Below are 20328 nucleotides of genomic sequence, written 5' to 3'. Positions count from 1 at the left end.
ATGTCTACAACAATGGCAGTTGTCCAAAAACATGATTGTCTATATTATTTTTTTTGAACAGCCACAGATCCCGTGTTATGCCACTCATGCACCAAATCGCGTATACTGGAAAGTCCAGACAATGACCATGAGAACATTCGTGTGGTTCTGTGAATAAGGCGCTTTTACACGGCAGTATTTGGTCAGTATTTTACATCAGTATTTTGTTATGAACTGGTGGCCTAGGAGCAGCATGGACGAGCTCTGGAGTAGGTGGCCTCTATACTGACCGCAGACCCTGAACTTAACACATCAACTAGAAGTAGCCGTGGGATGTTCCTGTCACTCCCTAGACACCTCGTCACGGCCGGAGGACTAATGTCACCTAAAGAAAGAAACAGGAATATTATCTTGCCTCAGAGAAAATTCCCAAAGGAAAGGCAGCCCCCCACAAATATTGACTGTGAGAGGAGAGGGAAATTACAAACGCAGACTGAAAACAGAATTTAGCAAAGGAGGCCACGCTACCTAGAAAGAAAAGACAGGAAAGAGTACTGTGCGGTCAGTATAAAAAAATACTACAAAATCCACCACAGAGAATACAAAAATCTCCACACCTAACTAAAGGCATGGAGGGTAACTCTGCGACTCCAGAGCTTCCAACTTGGCTGAGTAAATCTTAACACAGACAAAGCTGGACAAGAAAAAACATAGCAATTCACAGAACTATTAAGTCCACCGCATGTGGACTGCAAAAACAGAGCCAGGACTTATCTTTGATGATTTGGACAATCCAGAAGGAGAAACCAAGCAGAGATGTGGATCCCTAGAAAACAATGGACAACTGGCACTCACTAAAGGCAGGAGCCAGACTAAATAGCCCCGTCCAAAGTGGAAGCAGCTGATGACTGTTGTGAAGGACAAACAGCAGCACTACCACTCATAACCACCGGAGGGAGCCCAAGAGCAGAACCCACAACAGAATTCACAACAGTACCCCCCATTGAGGAGGGGTCACCGAACCCTCACCAGAGCCCCCAGGCCGATCCGGACGAGCCAAATGGAAGGCACAAACCAAATCGTCAGCATGAACATCGGAGGCAACAACCCAAGAATTATCCTCCTGGCCATAACCCTTCCACTTGACAAGATACTGAAGCCTCCGTCTAGAAAAACGAGAATCCAAGATCTTTTCCACAACATACTCCAACTCTCCATCAATCAACACCGGGGCAGGAGGATCAACAGAGGGAACCACGGGCACCACATATTTCCGCAACAAAGATCTATGAAAAACATTATGGATGGAAAAAGAGGCTGGAAGGGCCAACGAAAAGACACTGGATTGATAATCTCAGAAATCCTATAAGGACCAATAAACCGAGGCTTGAACTTAGGGGAAGAAACCTTCATAGGAACATGACGGGAAGACAACCAGACCAAATCCCCAACCCGAAGCCGGGAACCCACACGCCGACGACGGTTGGCAAAACGCTGAGCCTCCTCCTGAGACAACACCAAATTGTCCACAACATGAGCCCAAATCTGCTGCAACCTGTCAACCACAGAGTCCACCCCAGGACAATCAGAAGACTCAACCTGCCCTGAAGAAAAACGAGGATGAAACCCAGAATTACAAAAGAATGGTGACACCAAGGTAGCAGAACTAGCCCGATTATTAAGGGCAAACTCAGCCAATGGAAAGAAAGCCACCCAATCATCCTGATCGGCAGACACAAAGCATCTCAAATAAGTTTCCAAAGTCTGGTTAGTTCGCTCGGTTTGGCCGTTTGTCTGAGGATGAAATGCGGAAGAAAAAGACAAATCAATGCCCAGCTTAGCACAAAAGGACCGCCAAAACCTAGAAACAAACTGGGAACCTCTATCGGACACAATATTCTCCGGAATGCCATGCAAACGAAACACATGCTGAAAAAACAACGGAACCAACTCAGAAGAGGAGGGCAACTTAGGCAAAGGTACCAAATGAACCATCTTAGAAAACCGGTCACAGACCACCCACATAACAGACATCCTCTGGGAAACAGGAAGATCCGAAATAAAATCCATAGAAATATGCGTCCAAGGCCTCTCAGGGACCGGCAAAGGCAAAAGCAACCCACTGGTGCGGGAGCAGCAAGGTTTGGCCCGCGCACAAGTCCCACAGGACTGCACAAAAGAACGCACATCCCGTGACAAAGAAGGCCACCAAAAGGACCTACTAACCAAATCTCTGGTACCAAAAATCCCAGGATGGCCAGCCAACACAGAACAGTGAACCTCAGAAATCACTTTACTAGTCCATCTGTCAGGAACAAACAGTTTCCCCGCTGGACAGCGATCAGGTTTATCAACCTGAAACTCCTGAAGAGCCTGTCCCAAATCAGGGGAGATGGCAGAAAGAATCACCCCCTCCCTAAGAATACCAACCGGCTCAAGAATCCCAGGGGAATCAGGCAAGAAACTCCTAGAGAGGGCATCAGCCTTAACATTCTTAGAACCTGGAAGATACGAGACAACAAAATCAAAATGGGAGAAAAACAGGGACCATCGGGCCTGTCTAGGATTCAGCCGTTTGGCAGACTCGAGGTAAATCAGATTCTTATGATCGGTCAAGACCACAATTCGGTGCTTGGCCCCCTCAAGCCAATGTCGCCACTCCTCAAATGCCCACTTCATAGCCAACAACTCACGATTGCCGACATCATAATTGCGTTCCGCAGGCGAAAACTTTCGAGAAAAGAAGGCACACGGTTTCATCAAGGAACCATCAGAATTCCTCTGAGACAAAACGGCCCCTGCCCCAATCTCAGAAGCGTCAACCTCAACCTGAAAAGGAAGAGAAACATCCGGCTGACGCAACACAGGGGCAGAAGTAAATTGGCGCTTAAGCTCCTGAAAGGCAGAAACGGCCTCAGAGGACCAATTAGCTACATCAGCGCCCTTCCTCGTCAAATCGGTCAGGGGTTTAACCACACTGGAGAAGTTGGCAATGAAACGGGGATAAAAATTAGCAAAGCCCAAAAATTTCTGAAGGCTCTTCACGGATGTGGGCTGGATCCAATCATGAATGGCCTGAACCTTAGCCGGATCCATTTCTATAGATGATGGAGAAAAAATGAAGCCCAAAAAAGAAACCTTCTGTACTCCAAAGAGGCACTTAGACCCCTTCACAAACAAGGCATTATCACGAAGGACCTGAAATACCATCCTGACTTGTTTCACATGAGACTCCCAATCATCGGAAAAAATCAAAATATCATCCAAATATACAATCATGAATTTATCAAGATAATTCCAAAAAATATCATGCATGAAGGACTGAAACACAGATGGGGCATTAGTGAGTCCGAATGGCATCACAAGATACTCAAAATGGCCCTCGGGCGTATTAAGCGCAGTTTTCCATTCGTCACCCTGCTTAATACGAACCAGATTATATGCCCCTCGAAGGTCAATCTTAGTAAACCAACTAGCCCCCTTAATTCTGGCAAACAAATCAGAAAGCAAAGGCAAAGGGTATTGGAATTTGACCGTGATCTTATTCAAGAGGCGATAATCAATACAGGGTCTCAAGGAGCCATCCTTCTTGGCAACAAAAAAAAAACCTGCTCCTAATGGAGAAGAAGATGGCCGAATATATCCCTTCTCCAAAGACTCCTTTACATAGCTCCACATGGCGGCATGTTCAGGCACAGACAGGTTGAAAAGTTGGCCCTTAGGAAACTTACAGCCTGGAATCAAGTCAATAGCACAATCACAGTCCCTATGCGGTGGAAGGGAACTGGACTTGGGCTCATCGAAAACATCCTGGAAATCTGACAGAAACTCAGGAATTTCAGAAGAGGGGGAGGAGGAAATTGACATCAGAGGAACATCATCGTGAACCCCCTGACAACCCCAACTAGTCACAGACATAGATTTCCAATCCAACACCGGATTATGCACCTGTAACCATGGAAACCCCAGCACAATAGCATCATGCAGATTATGCAACACCAGAATACGACAATCTTCCTGATGGGCTGGCGCCATGCACATGGTCAGCTGTGTCCAAAACTGAGGTTTATTTTTAGCCAACGGTGTAGCATCAATCCCCCTCAAAGGGATAGGACTCTGCAAAGGCTGCAAGGGAAAACCACAACGTCTGGCAAATTCTAAGTTCATTAAATTTAAAGCGGTGCCTGAATCCACAAATGCCATGACAGAAAATGACGATAATGAGCAGATCAGGGTCACAGATAACAGAAATTTAGGTTGTACAGTACTGATGGTAACGGAATTAGCGATTCTCTTGGCACGTTTAGGGCAATCAGAAATAACATGAGCAGAATCGCCGCAGTAAAAGCACAACCTATTCTGACGTCTGAATCCTTGGCGTTCCGCTCTAGACACAATCCTATCACACTGCATAGGCTCAGGACTCCGCTCGGAAGACAACGCCATAGTGTGCACAACTCTGCGCTCACGCAAGCGCCGATCAATTTGAATGGCCAGAGACATAGAATCACTCAGACCTGCAGGCGTGGGGAACCCCACCATAACATCTTTAACGGATTTAGAAAGACCCTTTCTGAAAATTGCCGCCAAAGCATCCTCATTCCACTTAGTAAGCACAGACCATTTTCTGAATTTCTGGCAATATGACTCTGCCGCTTCTTGACCCTGACACAGGGCCAAAAGTGTTTTCTCAGCATGCTCTACAGAGTTAGGTTCATCATACAATAACCCAAGCGCCTGAAAAAAGGCGTCTACATTAAGCAAGACCGGATTCCCAGATTCCAGGGAAAATGCCCAATCCTGCGGGTCACCACGCAACAGAGAAATGACAATTTTTACCTGCTGGATGGGATCACCAGAGGAACGGGGCTTAAGAGCAAAAAACAGTTTACAGTTATTTTTAAAGCTCAAAAATTTGGACCTGTCCCCGAAGAACAGATCGGGGGTAGGAATTCTAGGCTCTAAAACAGGAGTCTGCACGATATAATCAGAAATACCCTGTACTCTAGCAGCAAGTTGATCCACCCGAGAAGCAAGTCCCTGAACATCCATGTCAACGCCTAACTCCTGAGCCACCCAGAAGTGAAGAGGGGAAAAAAAACACAACAGAGTACAGAAAAAAAAATGGCTCAGCACTTTCTTTCCCTTCTTTTGAGATGCGGTTAACTCATTGTTGGCCAGTTGTACTGTTATGAACTGGTGGCCTAGGAGCAGCATGGACGAGCTCTGGAGTAGGTGGCCTCTATACTGACCGCAGACCCTGAACTTAACACATCAACTAGAAGTAGCCGTGGAATGTACCTACCAATCCTAGACACCTCGACACAGCCGGAGGACTAATTACACCTAAAGAAAGAAACAGGAATACTATCTTGCCTCAGAGAAAATTCCCAAAGGAAAGGCAGCCCCCCACAAATATTGACTGTGAGAGGAGAGGGAAATTACAAACGCAGACTGAAAACAGAATTTAGCAAAGGAGGCCACGCTACCTAGAAAGAAAAGACAGGAAAGAGTACTGTGCGGTCAGTATAAAAAAATACTACAAAATCCACCACAGAGAATACAAAAATCTCCACACCTAACTAAAGGCATGGAGGGTAACTCTGCGACTCCAGAGCTTCCAACTTGGCTGAGTAAATCTTAACACAGACAAAGCTGGACAAGAAAAAACATAGCAATTCACAGAACTATTAAGTCCACCGCATGTGGACTGCAAAAACAGAGCCAGGACTTATATTTGATGATTTGGACAATCCAGAAGGAGAAACCAAGCAGAGATGTGGATCCCTAGAAAACAATGGACAACTGGCACTACCTATAGGGTGAAGCCAGACTAAATAGCCCCGTCCAAAGTGGAAGCACCTGATGACTGCTGTGAAGGACAAACAGCAGCACTACCACTCATAACCACCGGAGGGAGCCCAAGAGCAGAACCCACAACAGAATTCACAACAGTATTTGTAATCTAAAACCAGGATTGGAATAATCAGAGGAAAAGTATAAAAGAAACACGTCACCACTTCTGTATTTATCACCCACTTCTGATTTGGGCTTACAAATACGGAGATAAAATACTGTCCAAATACTGAATGTGTGAACGTGGCTTAATACCTTACTGAATATTTAATTTTGGACAATCACACTAAATATTTAGAGAGTACAATATTGAAATTTGGCTTTAGAACTGTTAGACAGCCAAAGTGACAACACTAATTGACATAGCTTGTTTTTCTTTATCCTTCATAGAAAACCGGCAGCCATGTTGATCTATAGGTACGAGTCCTAAATCCTGTCTACTATAAAATAAATAGCAATATTCGTGAAGGCAGGAGATTCACAAATTCTCTGTATAGGCACAAAATAATAATAATAAAAAAACAAAAGATGTATTAAAAATGCAGTCTGGTGCTAATGGCTGGGAGATTAATTATTGCGAAGTTGCTAGCATATTCTCCATTTTTTCTATCAGCAGAACTTTATAGTAAATTATTATATCCCTACAAAAAAATTAGTCTTTAATTTGTTTATTGCTAACATTAATATAAAGTGTTTCGATTCCAGATTCTCACATTGCCATTCATCATACGATATTAGAACTAAAAAATGGAACACAGTTTATGAATACTAATATTTAATGGAGAAAAATGACTCAGAAAACGGAAGCGGTTGAGGCTTAGTTACCGTATATGCCGAAATGGTTTCCTTCTCACAGTAGATGTCATCAAGATGTTGACAATGGGCCATGAAGTAATTAAAAGCTGTTAATTAAAGCTGGTAGATTCTAGGATTTGCCACCAGTATCTGACTGGTGATGGTCACAACAGGTGGACCGCCATCCATCAGACATTGGTGATATATCATTCTGCCAGAGAAAGCTCCCACCACTTCATCTCTTGATGGCGCCACTTTCGGCACTTGGTTTTATTGGTTTTATTTTCTACTCAGATATTGATTTGTTTTCCTCGTTTTTCAATTTGCACAGGTGATTATCTTTTTTTTCAGTTTTCACTCCGCAGGGAAGCCTGTGGCAGGATCCATACAATTTTAGGAGGATTTGCCACCACATAGTTCTCTGTAGATATTTGAAGATTTTCAGTGGAAAGTGTGTGAACTTCCTGTAAAGTTTCATCCTTCATATTAAAGGGGTTGTCCATGGCTATTTTTTTTTACTATGGGCCTAAAAGCTAGCTGGAAAGTAGTTGCTAACAGAGGCAACAGAACCTGACTGTTCTAACCAGAGCGGTCAATCAGCTCCTCAATGTTAACCACGCAGCACTTCCTCTTGTTGATGGGCATGACTGTCGATGTCATGCTGATTGACAGCCATCTCCCCGCAGTTATGCACAGGTAGCTGGCTGTCAATCAGTATGATGTCAGCAGTCACACCCTACAGACCAGAGCAGAAGAGAAGCCGCTGCTTTGTCGATGTGACGAGAACAGAAGGAGTGGTATGTGACCACTTTCTGGCCGCGGAGATTGTCGCTGGGCAGAACAGACAGGAATTTAGTAACTACCTGTCTGTTAGTTCTTAGGCCCCTAATGAAAAAATTAAATATCCTGGATAACCCTTCTAAGAATCTACAGTGAGGTCTTGGCTAATTAGAAAAGTGAGCGCATAGCACTTTTGAAGTCCCTTCTTAAGATGGTATCGTGCATTTAAAATATAACCAAAGACAAGACATAGGGGAAAAAAAAGAGACAAGGATGGATTCAGTAATTTAAATCTATATATATTAGGGAGAGAAATGGAAAGTGACACAATAATAATAATAGCAATGGGAGAGAAAGTCAATTCAGCCCCATTGAGGTCAGTGAAGTCTGAAAACGAGATGCCAGATATGTTTCGGGCTCCATTGACTAGCATTAGCTCCTTATTGAATTCCTATAGCAATGTGGAAGCAATATGGCAACCAGATACACTGTGAAATTACAGAAGTGGACAGTTTTCTTGTATTATTATTAGTATTATTTTAATAAATAGTCCAGAAATTACCAATTACCTGTATGAATAGGTCTCTCATACCGTAAGGATTTCTGAAATAGCAGCCACCGCGGTAAGGATCCCCTGCAATTTGCTATGATTCCTACACGCCCATCCGACTTCTCCTTGCTATTGTGAGATAAGTAGGACATCGCCACCCCCTGCATTACTCCAAAGTTGTTTCCCCTGATATTTTTATTCCCAGGTACCGTGTCGTTGACCATTCAATTGAATGAATGGCGTCATGCTCATTAAACCGCAAGCATGTGAAAGGGACAGGGAGTCCTTTATGTCCGTTTTCCTTGCTTTCAGCGGTACGCGGTATCATTGGGGAGTCCTGATGAATGCTTCAAGAGCAGAGCAAAGCGTAAACGTACTTTTGATGCTCCTTTCAGATGTTTTTGATAATCGGGACCTTTTTCATTGAATTTAATTCATCTTTTTCGACGTCAAGAATTCCAGTGTGTAAGGTCTTGGAGTAAGGCATTTTGCGCAATAAAAGAACATATGATACAAGGAAAAAGTTTGGGCGCCCCTTGATGAATTACAGTGAAAACATTTTTATTTGCTGCAATATATCGTAAAATGAAAAATGAAGCAACTCTGAAAAAAACTCCTGTTTAAGGAATTACCTATTATTCTATGTATAAAACCAATGTGGTGATCCTGAATGACTGAAAGTACACGCCAGAGGCAATGTCCAGTTGCTGTCCTGAAGTGTGCACTCTCCTACGCCGCAAGTAAAGGCACTTTTGCCTCTGCAGCACAGTGGCACTGAATCCAGTTTCAGAGAGGCGCTTACAAGCTTTACAGCAAAGAGTTTGTAAGCGCTGCTCTCTTGGCAACTGGCTACTGCTTATAGATTGCAGAGGTAACTTGGAATCTGGGCAAAGAGTAGTGCCCAAAAATATTTTTTTTAAAATCCCTCCATTTTTGAGAAATTAGATGTTTTTTTAATAAGTAAATTGCTTGTTCTTACCAGCACTTTGCTGTTTTCCGTTTATGATTTTGAGAAAACGCTTGTAAATGTTTGGCCTCAGGAGACTTGCCGGCTGGATTATTTCCTGTTTTTTTGCCCCCGTCCAACTTGTCATCCCTGGCTTTATTTCCCACTCAGCCACCCCTTCCTCTGCTTGACTGAAAGCTCACTGGCTTAACAACTCAGCCAGTGGGCTGTCAATCAAACATAGGAAGGAGGGGTGGGCGGGGAATAGAGCCAGGGAGGCAGAGGCTTGGGAAGTGCTTTGACACTCCCAGAGTGCTTAAGCCTCATTTGCATATGAATTAAACCAGTTTTTTTTTAAGTAACAAGGGCAAGAACTTACATATATAAAGGTTGTATGGATTACATTATCTTTCAGGTTACAAAATCACCATTTGAACAGTTTGGGGGTGGATTGTTTTGACCGTCTCTCTTTAAATTTCAGGGAAAGTAATCTGTCCAGTTAAGAAGCAGAAGTGATTGTGAATCAATAGCACATGCTTTAGTGAAAATGACAGTGACAACAGGAGCACTGGAAAGGCAAACTCCACCAAAAAAAGAGAATGGCTTTGCAGGTGGTGGCAACAGATAATTCCTCTCTCCTTGTCTTTTCTGACTGATTCTTCTCTAGTTTTGCACTTTCCTAAAGTCCTTGTGACAATGGTAGCAGGAGGTGATGCCTTCAGCCCATTCAGGATGGACAAGTAGTCCAGCTCCTCTAGGATGGCACATCCATATGGGCCATCACAAGAAGGTTTTCTGTGTCTCCCAGCATTGTCTCAAGAGCATGGAGCAGATAGCAGGACAAGATTGTTAAAATGGGAGCCAGACAGGACCGTAGAGGGGCACAAATCCAGCAGCAGGAACGGTATCTGCTCCTTTATGAGAGGAGGTACAGGGGGACAAATTCTAGATCTCTGCAAAGTTACCTCCAGTGGCTACTAGTGTACATGAGTGTGTCTGACTAAACTGTCCCAGCTCAGCATCATGTGGTGTGATTGGCATTCACCAGAGTACACCATTGTCACATCTATCATTGGCCCCCGTTCTCTTCAGAGATGAGAGCAGAAGACACTGAGCAGAAGTGACAGACATTAGTCTGGAGACGCGGTGGTCAACGTTCGGCTGCCCGTGACTTCATCCAGCATGACCAGTTTGTCAGTGATGGTTATGATAGACAGCTGCACCCTTACTGCTGTTAGGTACCGGGATCAAATTCTCAGAACTACTTTCAGTTCTTCCTGTAATAATCTTCCCCATCCTGGCCCCTTCTTGTAGTAGTTTCCCCCATCCTAGGCTCTTTACAGAAATAATTTTCACATTCTAGGCCCCATGCTATAACATTGTTGCCCATCCAGGGCCCCTTCCTGGTATAATATCCCCCATCCTGTACCCCTTCTTGGTATAATTTTCTCCATCCTGAGCTCTTTCTTGGTGTACTGGGCCCCATCCTTGTACAATGCCCTTCATCCTCGTCCCTTTCCTTGTATAATGCTCCTCATCTTGGGCTCCTCCCTTGTATAATTCTCCCCATCCTAGCCTCCTCCCTTGTATAATTCTCCCCATCCTAGCCTCCTCCTTTGTATAATGCTCCCCATTCTGGCCTCCTCCCTTGTATAATCCTCCCCATCCTGGACCCCTCCCTTGTATAATGCTCCTCATCCTGGGCTCCACCCTTCTATAATGCTCCCCATCCAGGTCTCCTCCCTTGTATAATGCTTCCCATCCTGGGCCCCTTCCTTGTATAATGCTCCTCATCCTGGGCTCCTCCCTTGTATAATGCTCCCCATCCTGGACCCTTTCCTTGTATAATTTTCCCCATCCTGATCCCCTTCCTGGTATAATGTCCCCCATCCTGGGCTCCTTCCTTGTATAATGCTCCCCATCCTGGGCTCTTACCTTGTATAGTGCTCCCTATCCTAGACCCCTTCCTTGTATAATGCTCCCCATCATAGGCATCTTGCTTGTATAGTGCTCCCTATCCTAGACCCCTTCCTTGTATAATGCTCCCCATCATAGGCTCCTTGCTTGAATAATGCTCCCCATCCTGGGCTCCTTCCTTGTATACTGCTCCTCATCCTGGGCTCCTCCCTTGTATAATGCTCCCCATCCTGGGCCCCTTCCTTATATAATGCTCCTCATCCTGGGCTCCTCCCTTGTATAATGCTCCCCATCCTGGGCTCCTTCCTTGTATAATGCTCCTCATCCTGGGCTCCTCCCCTATATAATGCTCCCCATCCTGGACCCCTTCCTTGTATAATTTTCCCCATCCTGATCCCCTTCCTGGTATAATGTCCCCCATCTTGGGCCCCTTCCTGGTATAATGTTCTCCATCCTGGGTCCCTTCTTGGTATAATGTCCCCCCATCATTGTACAATTCCCCTCATCCTGTACCCCTTCCTTTTATAATGCCCCCATCTTGGGCCCCTTCCATTCTTCTCCAGTACAAAGTGTGATGTCCTCCTCTATAGCCAGCACAGATGCCGGCAACTGACTTCAGTGTATCAGCATGGGCAGCGCATACAGTCAATGCCATGCACCACCTGCCACAGGCAACCCAACATCTGCTGCCAGTCTCTGATTGGTTGGCAGCATGAATTGCAGTGCAGGGAGGCAGCGGGTCTCTGCACAGCAATACATTTCACCCAAGGACGCACATCCAGGTGACCAGGCCCCCCTCACACATGGGCCTGGTTGCGATTGCAGAGGGTGCAGATGATCGTTATGCCCCTGGGGAGGAGAGCCCAGGACATCATCCATCATCAGAATGTCAGAAGTGCTTAGAGACATTGAGTTGCCATGATCTTTTTTTGCATTGTTGACTTTGTACTTTGATTTTGAGGATGATTTGGAATCCAGCTCTCAATTGGGTGATGTTTTTGACTCCCATTACTTGTTGATACGTCCTTGTGTTCTCAAAAAAATCAGACAACTAACATTAGTAAAGAGTAAGACCTTACGTTCATCAAGATCCGATATCTGATTCAAGCCTTCCTTTAACATTTTTAAGCAGCGAATAATATATAAATAGATACATAAAATAATGCAAAAACAAATAACAAATAAACTAATAATAAATAAAATACATGAAATAATTGCTGTTTTTCATCCATGAGATATCCCATCTGAAGAGCTCTTGGCTCCTGCATTACTCGCTGATGTTCATTCATTTATAGGACCCTGGGGAGCGCATATCGGTGCATTATTTTTCATACACAATGTGACATACAGTAATAATACTGCATCACTAAAAGGGATTCATTGTACATGTTGGCTTCTGGTCTCCGCAGCAGGCTTTTACTGCCGAGAGCCTCCACAATATATTCTCCTCTGTGTCTATAGATTCCTGAGTGGAGCAATAATAATCCCAAATGGCTCTTGATACATCTTATCACTTGTGATACACGGAGATACACGTGGAATGACGATGGAGCGGGAATCAATTCGAGAGTGACGCAGACTTTTTTTCACTCTCACACCGCTAAGATCTATCATGTTTGCTTTACAATTAGATGACGATATGCTTTAACCCCTGAGTATCAGTCAACGCACAATACAGGGTGGGCCATGTATATGGATCCACCTAAATAAAATGGGAATGGTTGGGGATATCAACTTCCTGTTTGTGGCACATTAGTATATGGGAGGGGGAAAACTTTTCAAGATGGGTGGTGACCATGACGGCCATTTTGAAGTTGGCCATTTTGGATCCAACTTAATAAATGGCCCACCCAGGTGTATCCATATAAATGGCCCACCCAGGTGTATCCATATAAATGGCCCACCCTCTATTTTGAGGACACCAAAGTTCTTCAGACTTATGACTTTGTGTTAACTTTTGTCGGAAGGGGGGAGAAGTTTAAGACTACAAAAAGACACATTTTTGCACAATTTTTGATCGGATAATGGAGGCATTTAAAGGGTGTTCTCATGGCAGACAACACTTGCTTTCTAGAAGGAGCGGCAGATCAGTCTATGGGGTGCGCCGATTAGACACGAAATGTACCAAAAATGGTTGACGCATGGAATCCCAGCGCCATCTGTCGAGATGGGGAGTCGTTGACTCATGAGTGGTGTTTCTCATCTATTGATCATTTAAGTCGTCATCCAGATCCAGTGTTGCACGTATCTGTCCTATCCGTGGTTTTTTATGGGGCTGTTGACATGTCCTTTTTCACGGACCTTGTGTCCGTGGAAGAAAACTCATGGAAACCTGTTCAGCAGCACTGATGACAAGAGCCACAATACAAGTCTAAGGCTTTTTTTTACACATACCGTTGTTTTGCGGCCCGTTTTTGCAGCCCCGATAGATATGTGCTGTCCATATATAACATTGCATAAGATAGGAGAGTTGTAATTTATTTCTTTTATCCATCCGTAAAATACACTGATGGTAAAAACGGACACATGAACCATGAACGGATCTGTTCCTAAAAAGACCACCTTGATAAAACCACCTTACAACATACCATAAATGCTCATTATAGCTCAAACCACGGCAGCCATAAAAAAATATCATTCCTGTGTACAAAAAATTCCTCCATGCAGGTAAAATCAACAAGTTAAACGGAATCTATCACCAGCTTTTTTTCCACCTAATCTGAGATCAGCATAAGGTAGAGGCGCAGACCCTGATTCCAGCAATGTGTTACTTACTGGGCTGCTCAGTACAGTATAGTTGTGATAAAATCCCTGTTTTTTCAGCAGGAGATCATGAGAGGACTAGTAAACCTGCTGCCAAGTAGTCCAGCATATGCATGAGCTCTGTATAACCCCGCCCCCACCACTGATTGGCAGCTTTCTGTGTACACAGGGAGAGAGCACAGCGATGTGGGCGGGGTGATACAGAGCTCAGCATTCAGAGAGCTGCTAGATTTTGCAGCAGAAAAAAATTGTGATTTTAATCAAAACTGCTGCAGCAGCCCAGTAAATGTCACATCACTGGAATCAGGGTCACCATGCTGTTCTCTGATGGGGTGGCAAAAATCCTGCTGACAGATTCTCTTTAAGAATGAGGTTATGATATAATTATGGCACAGTATTTGGCATGCACATAGCAGTTTTCCTGGCCCTCGAAGAACACTTGACCTTAACTGTAAACCAGCAGCAATGCGCCTCACGTTTTATATGCGGGATGCAAATCTCAGTAGCTTTTCTTTTGTCGCATTCATAATGTATGTTATAACATACTATGGGTGTTCTCTTTTAAAGAAAGACCTTTTCAGAGACTTTGCATTTCTCACTGCTCCTTAAAGTGTCTCCATAATTAAAGGGAACCCGTGGGGATCATTTCACTACTGGATCTAGTGGTACAGCCATATAGGTCACAGCACAACAATAACAATGATGCCAGCCTTGCAGTAATCCCAGATTTCATTATGGGTCCTACCGTTTTTTTTTTCTATAATTTTCATTTTTTTTATATGACAAATTTAAATGGTTCCAGAACAAAGACAAATTGACTTGGAAAAAAAAATTCTTCTATGGCTAGGTTGATGGTAAAAATAAATGATGGCTCTTGCAAAACAGTAATGAAAGAACAAAATTTAAAAAAATGGCTGCGGTACCAATGAGTCTTTTGGGATTTTTGGCCTTTGTTGGTGACTTTAATGGGAATCTGATATTAAATGTATTCTACCTAATCTGAAAGCAGCATAATATAGAGACATAGACCCTGATTCCAGCGATGTGTCACTTATTAGGCTGTGTTTTGCCGTTTCAATACAATCAGCGTTTTATCAGCGGGAGATTATCACTATAGGACTAGATGTTTCGTGCTTCCCGGTCCAGCCATGCTCCCAGCATTGATTAGCAGCTTTCTGGCTCAGCAAGCATTTAGAGAACTGCTAGATCTGCGGACGAGAAAACGGTGATTTTTTTCAAAACTGCAGCAAGCAGTTTAGTAAGTGACACATCACTGGAATAAGGGTCATAATCGGGTAGCAAAAAATGGTGACAAATTTCCTTTAAAGGACTTGGATTGGGTAGATCTGGTGAGGTTTGATTATGACGGAGCCTTAGCTTTATTGGACATGTTTTGGCAGAGATCTCTGATGTCTGTGTATATTGTATCAGGTTGGTGGATGCTTCTCATTAAATCCTCCTAGGTATTAATTAAATCCATTATGGAAATTATCTTGGAGCTTGCGTCTATTCATCAATATATCAAACATTAAACTTGGCGCTTTTTTTTTGGCATCTTTAGTTGGACTGATCCAAAGGTTCCTGATCCTTCAGCTTTACATCCCGCTAGGACAAGATTTCTCCGCTGAACTCCTGTGAGTAAAAGAAACAACTGCATAATTTCTGCACAGGAGACACTTGATCAATTGATTTAGTACTGACGGCCATTAATGGGTTCTGGCATACTTACACATTGGAAATTGTGACTTATGAAGTTAGCGGTAATTAAAGTATAACTGCACTTATCAGAATAAGCTGCCGTATCCGTGTACACGAGGAACAAGACAATAACTGATCAATATCTGACTTGCATCCTCCATCTTTGTACAGTTTTTTTCCTCTGCAGTAAAAGCCTCATTTTATCGTTGTCTCTTTCTTCACTTTTCCCTCCTCAATAGACTTCTGTAGGCAGAAGGTGTTTTGATTCCTCACTAAAGACAGAGCTGTAGACAGATTCGAGCACTTTTTGAAAGTGAATGATCAGTGTAGGAGCAAATATGAGACTAATTAGTGGGGAAGGAAGCATTTTCCTCTGATAACATATACAGTATTATAAATGTTCTCATCTCTATAGCAGAAGCTGTTTTTAACCCCTCACTGAAGACAGAGCTGTAGACAGATTGGAGCAGTTTTTGAGAGTGAATGATAAATGCAGGAGAGAAAATAATACTAATAAAAGGGGTAGGAATTATTTTCTGATGACTATATATACATTATTACAATTGTTCTCATGACTATAGCAAAAGGTGCTTTCATCCCTCTCTGAAGACAGAGCTGCAGACAGATTCAAGCAGTTTTTAAGAGTGAATGATAAGTGCAGGAGAGCAAATAATACTAATAAGTGGGGAAGGAAGCATTTTCTGATGACAAAATATACATTATTACAAACGTTCTCATGACTATAGCTAAAGGTGCTTTTATCCCTCACTGAAGACTGAAGACAGAGCTGTAGACAGATTAAAGCAGTTTTTGAGAGTGAATAAGTGTAGGAGAGAAAATAATACTAATAAGTGTGGAAGGAAGCATTCTCCTATGATAATATATACAGTATTACAAATGTTTTCGTGTCTATAGCAGAAAGTGTTTTGATCCCTCACTGAAGACAGAGCTGTAGACAGATTCAAGCAGTTTCTGAGAGTGAATGATCAGTGCAGGGGAGAAGATGAGACTACTAAGTAGGGAAGGAAGCATTTTCATCTGATAATGTATGCAATATTACAAATGTTCTCATCTCAATAGCAGAAGGTAGTTTTGATCCCTCACTGAAGACAGAGCTGTAGACAGATTCCAGCAGTTTTAAGAGTGAATGATCAGTGCAATAGAGAAAATAATATTAATAGGTGGGGAAGGAAGCATTTTCCACTGATAATATATGCAGTATTAGAAATGTTCTCATCTCTATAGCAGAGGGTGGTTTGATCCCTCACTGAAGACAGAACTATAGACAGATTCAAGCAGTTTTTGAGAGTGAATGATCAGTGCAGGAGAGAAAATTAGAGTAATAAGTGGGCAAGGAAGCATTTTCCTCTGATAATACTTACAGTATTACAAATGTTCTCATCTCTTCAATTATTGATTTATGAAAACAGTGAACTGTAGTCAATATGTAAACAAATTCAATTGTTATTGTAAAAAGTATGAGTATATTCAGAGAATTCCTGAAAGACACCGTGGACAATGCATCTGTCGAAATGCATAAAACACTGCTACCTGGGCAATCTCTTCTTAAATGAAATAGTCTTTCTTGTAAAATAAAAATAACAGATACTGTGGCCGGGAGTCTGCTTATTGTATACTTGCGGTCACATTACTGCTGCTGCCGGCACTTGAGAGTCTTTGCAGTGCCCGCCACGTGAGGATTCTAAAGTCTGCAGCTGCACAGAGTGATGGCAGACTTGTAGCTTCAGACCAGACAATCTCTTTAAACCCTTCCTGCCGCGGCCCTTTTTCGTTTTTGTGTTTTCGTTTTTCGCTCCCCTCCTTCCCAGAGCCATAACTTTTTTATTTTTCCGTCAATATGGTCATGTGAGGGATTATTTTTTTGCGGGACGACTTGTACTTTTGAACGACACCATTGGTTTTACCATGTCTTGTACTAGAAAACGGGAAAAAAAATTCCAAGTGCGGTGAAATTGCAAAAAAAGTGCAATCCCACACTTGTTTTTTGTTTGGCTTTTTTGCTAGGTTCACTAAATGCTAAAACTGACCTGCCATTATGATTCTCCAGGTCATTACGAGTTCATAGACACCAAACATGTCTAGGTTACTTTTTATCTAAGGCTACTTTCACACTAGCGTTGTGCACTGCACGTCGCTATGCGTCGTTTTGTAGGAAAAACGCATCCTGCAAAAGTGCTTGCAGCATGCGTTTTTCTACATAGACTTGCATTAGCGACGCAGTGCGACGCATTGCCACACGTCGCAACCGTCGTGCGACGGTTGCGTCGGTCCGTCGCCACCAAAAAACGTTGCATGTAACGTTTTTTGGTGCGTCGTGCCCATCTTTTCCGGCCCCGCCTCCCCGCTCCTCACAATGGGGCAGCGGATGCGTTGAAAAACAGCATCCACTGCCCCCGTTGTGCGGCGCTTTCACTGCTAGCGTCGGTACGTCGCAATGACGCAATTTGTCGTGCGTCGTACGACGCTAGTTTGAAAGTAGCCTAAGTGGTGAAAAAAAAATCAAAACTTTGCAAAAAAATAAAAATAAAAAATGCACCATTTTCCGATACCCGTAGCATCTCCATTTTTCGTGATCTGGGGTCGGGTGAGGGCTTATTTTTTGCTTGCTGAGCTGGCATTTTTAATGATACCACTTTTGTGCAGATACGTTCTTCTGATCACCCGTTATTGCATTTTAATAATAATTTGCGGCGACCAAAAAAACCTAATTCTGACGTTTCAAATGTTTTTCTCGCTACGCCGTTTAGCGATCAGGTTAATCCTTTTTTTCTTGATAGATCAAGCGATTCTGAACGCGACGATACCAAATATGTGTAGGCTTGATTTTTTTTTTTATTGTTTTATTTTGGATGGGGCAAAAGGGGGGGTGATTTAAACTTTGATATTTTTTTTATTTTTTTCATATTTTTAAAAACATTTTTTTTTTACTTTTGCCATCCTTCATTAGCCTCCATGGCAGGCTAGAAGCTGGCACCACTCGATCGGCTCAGCTACATAGCAGCGATCATCAGATCGCTGCTATGCAGCAGTAATTCAGGCTTGCCATGAGCGCCGACCACAGGGGGGCGCTCACAGCAGGCCGGCATCAGTAACCATAGAGATCTCAAGGACCTCTATAGTTACCATCCTGATGCATCGCTGACCCCCGATCATGTGACAGTGGTCGGCGATGCGCTCATTTCCAGACGCGCGTCCGGAAGCGGTAGTTAAATGCCGCTGTCAGCATTTCACAGCGGCATTTTACAGGTTGATAGAGGCGGGTGAATCGCGATTTCACCCGCTGCTATTGCGCGCACATGTCAGCTGTACATAACAGCTGACATATTGCGACTTTGATGTGGGCTCACCGCCAGAGCACACATCAAAGGGGGAGACACGACCTCCGCAGTAATAGTACAGCGGAGGTCGGGAAGGTTTTAAAGTTGTTGTCTAGGTTGGCCCAAGATATGATCTCTAAGATAGTCCATCAATATCAGATTAATTGGGGTCCGACATCCAGTACCCCACCGATCAGAAGTCAGCATGTACAGATGGGCACAGTTTACAGAGACGAAAGAGCACAGCTCCATACACTACATAGTGGCCGCTCTTGGGTACTGCAGCTCAGCTCCCATTGAAGTGAACAGAACTGTTAATGGCTGATCAATGGGGATGGGGGGTGGCAGATTTTAGATCCCCACCGACCTGATATTGATGGACTATGCAAAGGATAGTAAAGGAATTATTAAAGGAGTGGATAATCCTTTATACAAGACCTGTACATGCAACAAACTTAGTGGATTGTGGATCTACTGTATACTAAAAAAAAATGATTTTTTTCGTTGTCGTTTTTGCACTTTTGCTTTGTCTATGTGCCATTCAAGTGCGCTTTAATGTAAGCAACCAGGTACGTGAGCTGCTGGGTGAGATGGAAGCTGTTAGTCACGATAAATGCTCTTAGTCTCCCTTTAGTACATAGAAGCATGTAAAATAAGTATACATGAAGAATAAAAAATAACCCGAGAGGTCATATGGAGTGTAAGCTTAACCCCCTCCGGTAGAAGAGTGTTTTACAGGCATTGCGTCTGCAAAATAGACACTTTTTTACAAGCGCTTGTATAGTCATACCTTGCTGAAAAACCCGCCAACAGGTTCCCTTTAGGTGTATGCTCTGCTACAAGGTATATGTTCACGTCTGTATATTATGGGATAATAATACTTAATTTATTAGAAAGTTTTAGAATAAATCTTTAGCCAATGGGCATCTTCCAAAATTCCTTTTTCTATGGTCGACTTATAGTTCTTTCTACTTTAAAATGTTACTATTACAAGTTGTAAATTGTCTCTTTAGACAGGAAGAGAACTTGCAATCCAGAGTCACCTATTGGAAGTAGCAAACCTAAATGTCAATATCAACCCTTTAACGAGCCTTATCACATGACTTAGGATTAAAGTCAAAAGAGATTCTCAATTTGCAGACACGTGTTTCTGGAAGTTGCCCTTCCTCAGTGCAAGATTTGGAGATCTGATTTGGCTGTATGAGAGGTCTCTGACTGGGGACCTAAGGGATAACGTTTCTCCATGAGGAGAGTGACATGCCAGGGTAAGGAGACTTATGGGTCATGCAATGCTCCTCTTGGAAATTAAATATGCAAATTGACTAGAGGACTTGAACTCATGCTTTGCACTGAGGAGGGGTCTGCAAATTCTGATTTGGCCTTTATCCTAAGTCATATGACAAGGTTCCTTAAAGAATCGATATTCACTTTTATGACTCTACTTCCATAGCTGGCACCAGAGTTAAAGGGAACCTGTCACCCCCAAAATCGAAGATGAGCTAAGCCCACCGGCATCAGGGGCTTATCTACAGCATTCTGTAATGCTGTAGATAAGCCCCCGATGTATCCTGAAAGATGAGAAAAAGAGGTTAGATTATACTCACCCAGGGTCATTCCCGCTGCGGTCCGGTCCGATGGACATCGCGGTCCGGTCCGGGGCCTCCTATCTTCATAGGATGACGTCCTCTTTTTGTCTTCATGCTGCG

General features: G+C 43.3%; 1 protein-coding gene across 4 annotated transcripts in view; it reads left to right on the top strand.

Moving 5' to 3' along the window:
* CFAP20DC (CFAP20 domain containing) overlaps nt 1-20328 on the top strand; it is a 398952-nt gene that overhangs the window by 27195 nt on the left and 351429 nt on the right. For all 4 annotated transcript variants that reach the window (XM_077278690.1, XM_077278691.1, XM_077278693.1 and 1 more), the window contains exon 5: nt 15148-15220. In XM_077278690.1, coding sequence (XP_077134805.1) covers nt 15148-15220 — 73 coding nt within the window. The remainder of the gene's footprint in view (nt 1-15147; nt 15221-20328) is intronic.

This window comes from Ranitomeya variabilis, chromosome 8 (assembly GCF_051348905.1).
Source record: "Ranitomeya variabilis isolate aRanVar5 chromosome 8, aRanVar5.hap1, whole genome shotgun sequence".
Lineage (NCBI taxonomy): Eukaryota > Metazoa > Chordata > Amphibia > Anura > Dendrobatidae > Ranitomeya > Ranitomeya variabilis.
This window is presented reverse-complemented; position numbering and strand designations above follow the sequence as displayed.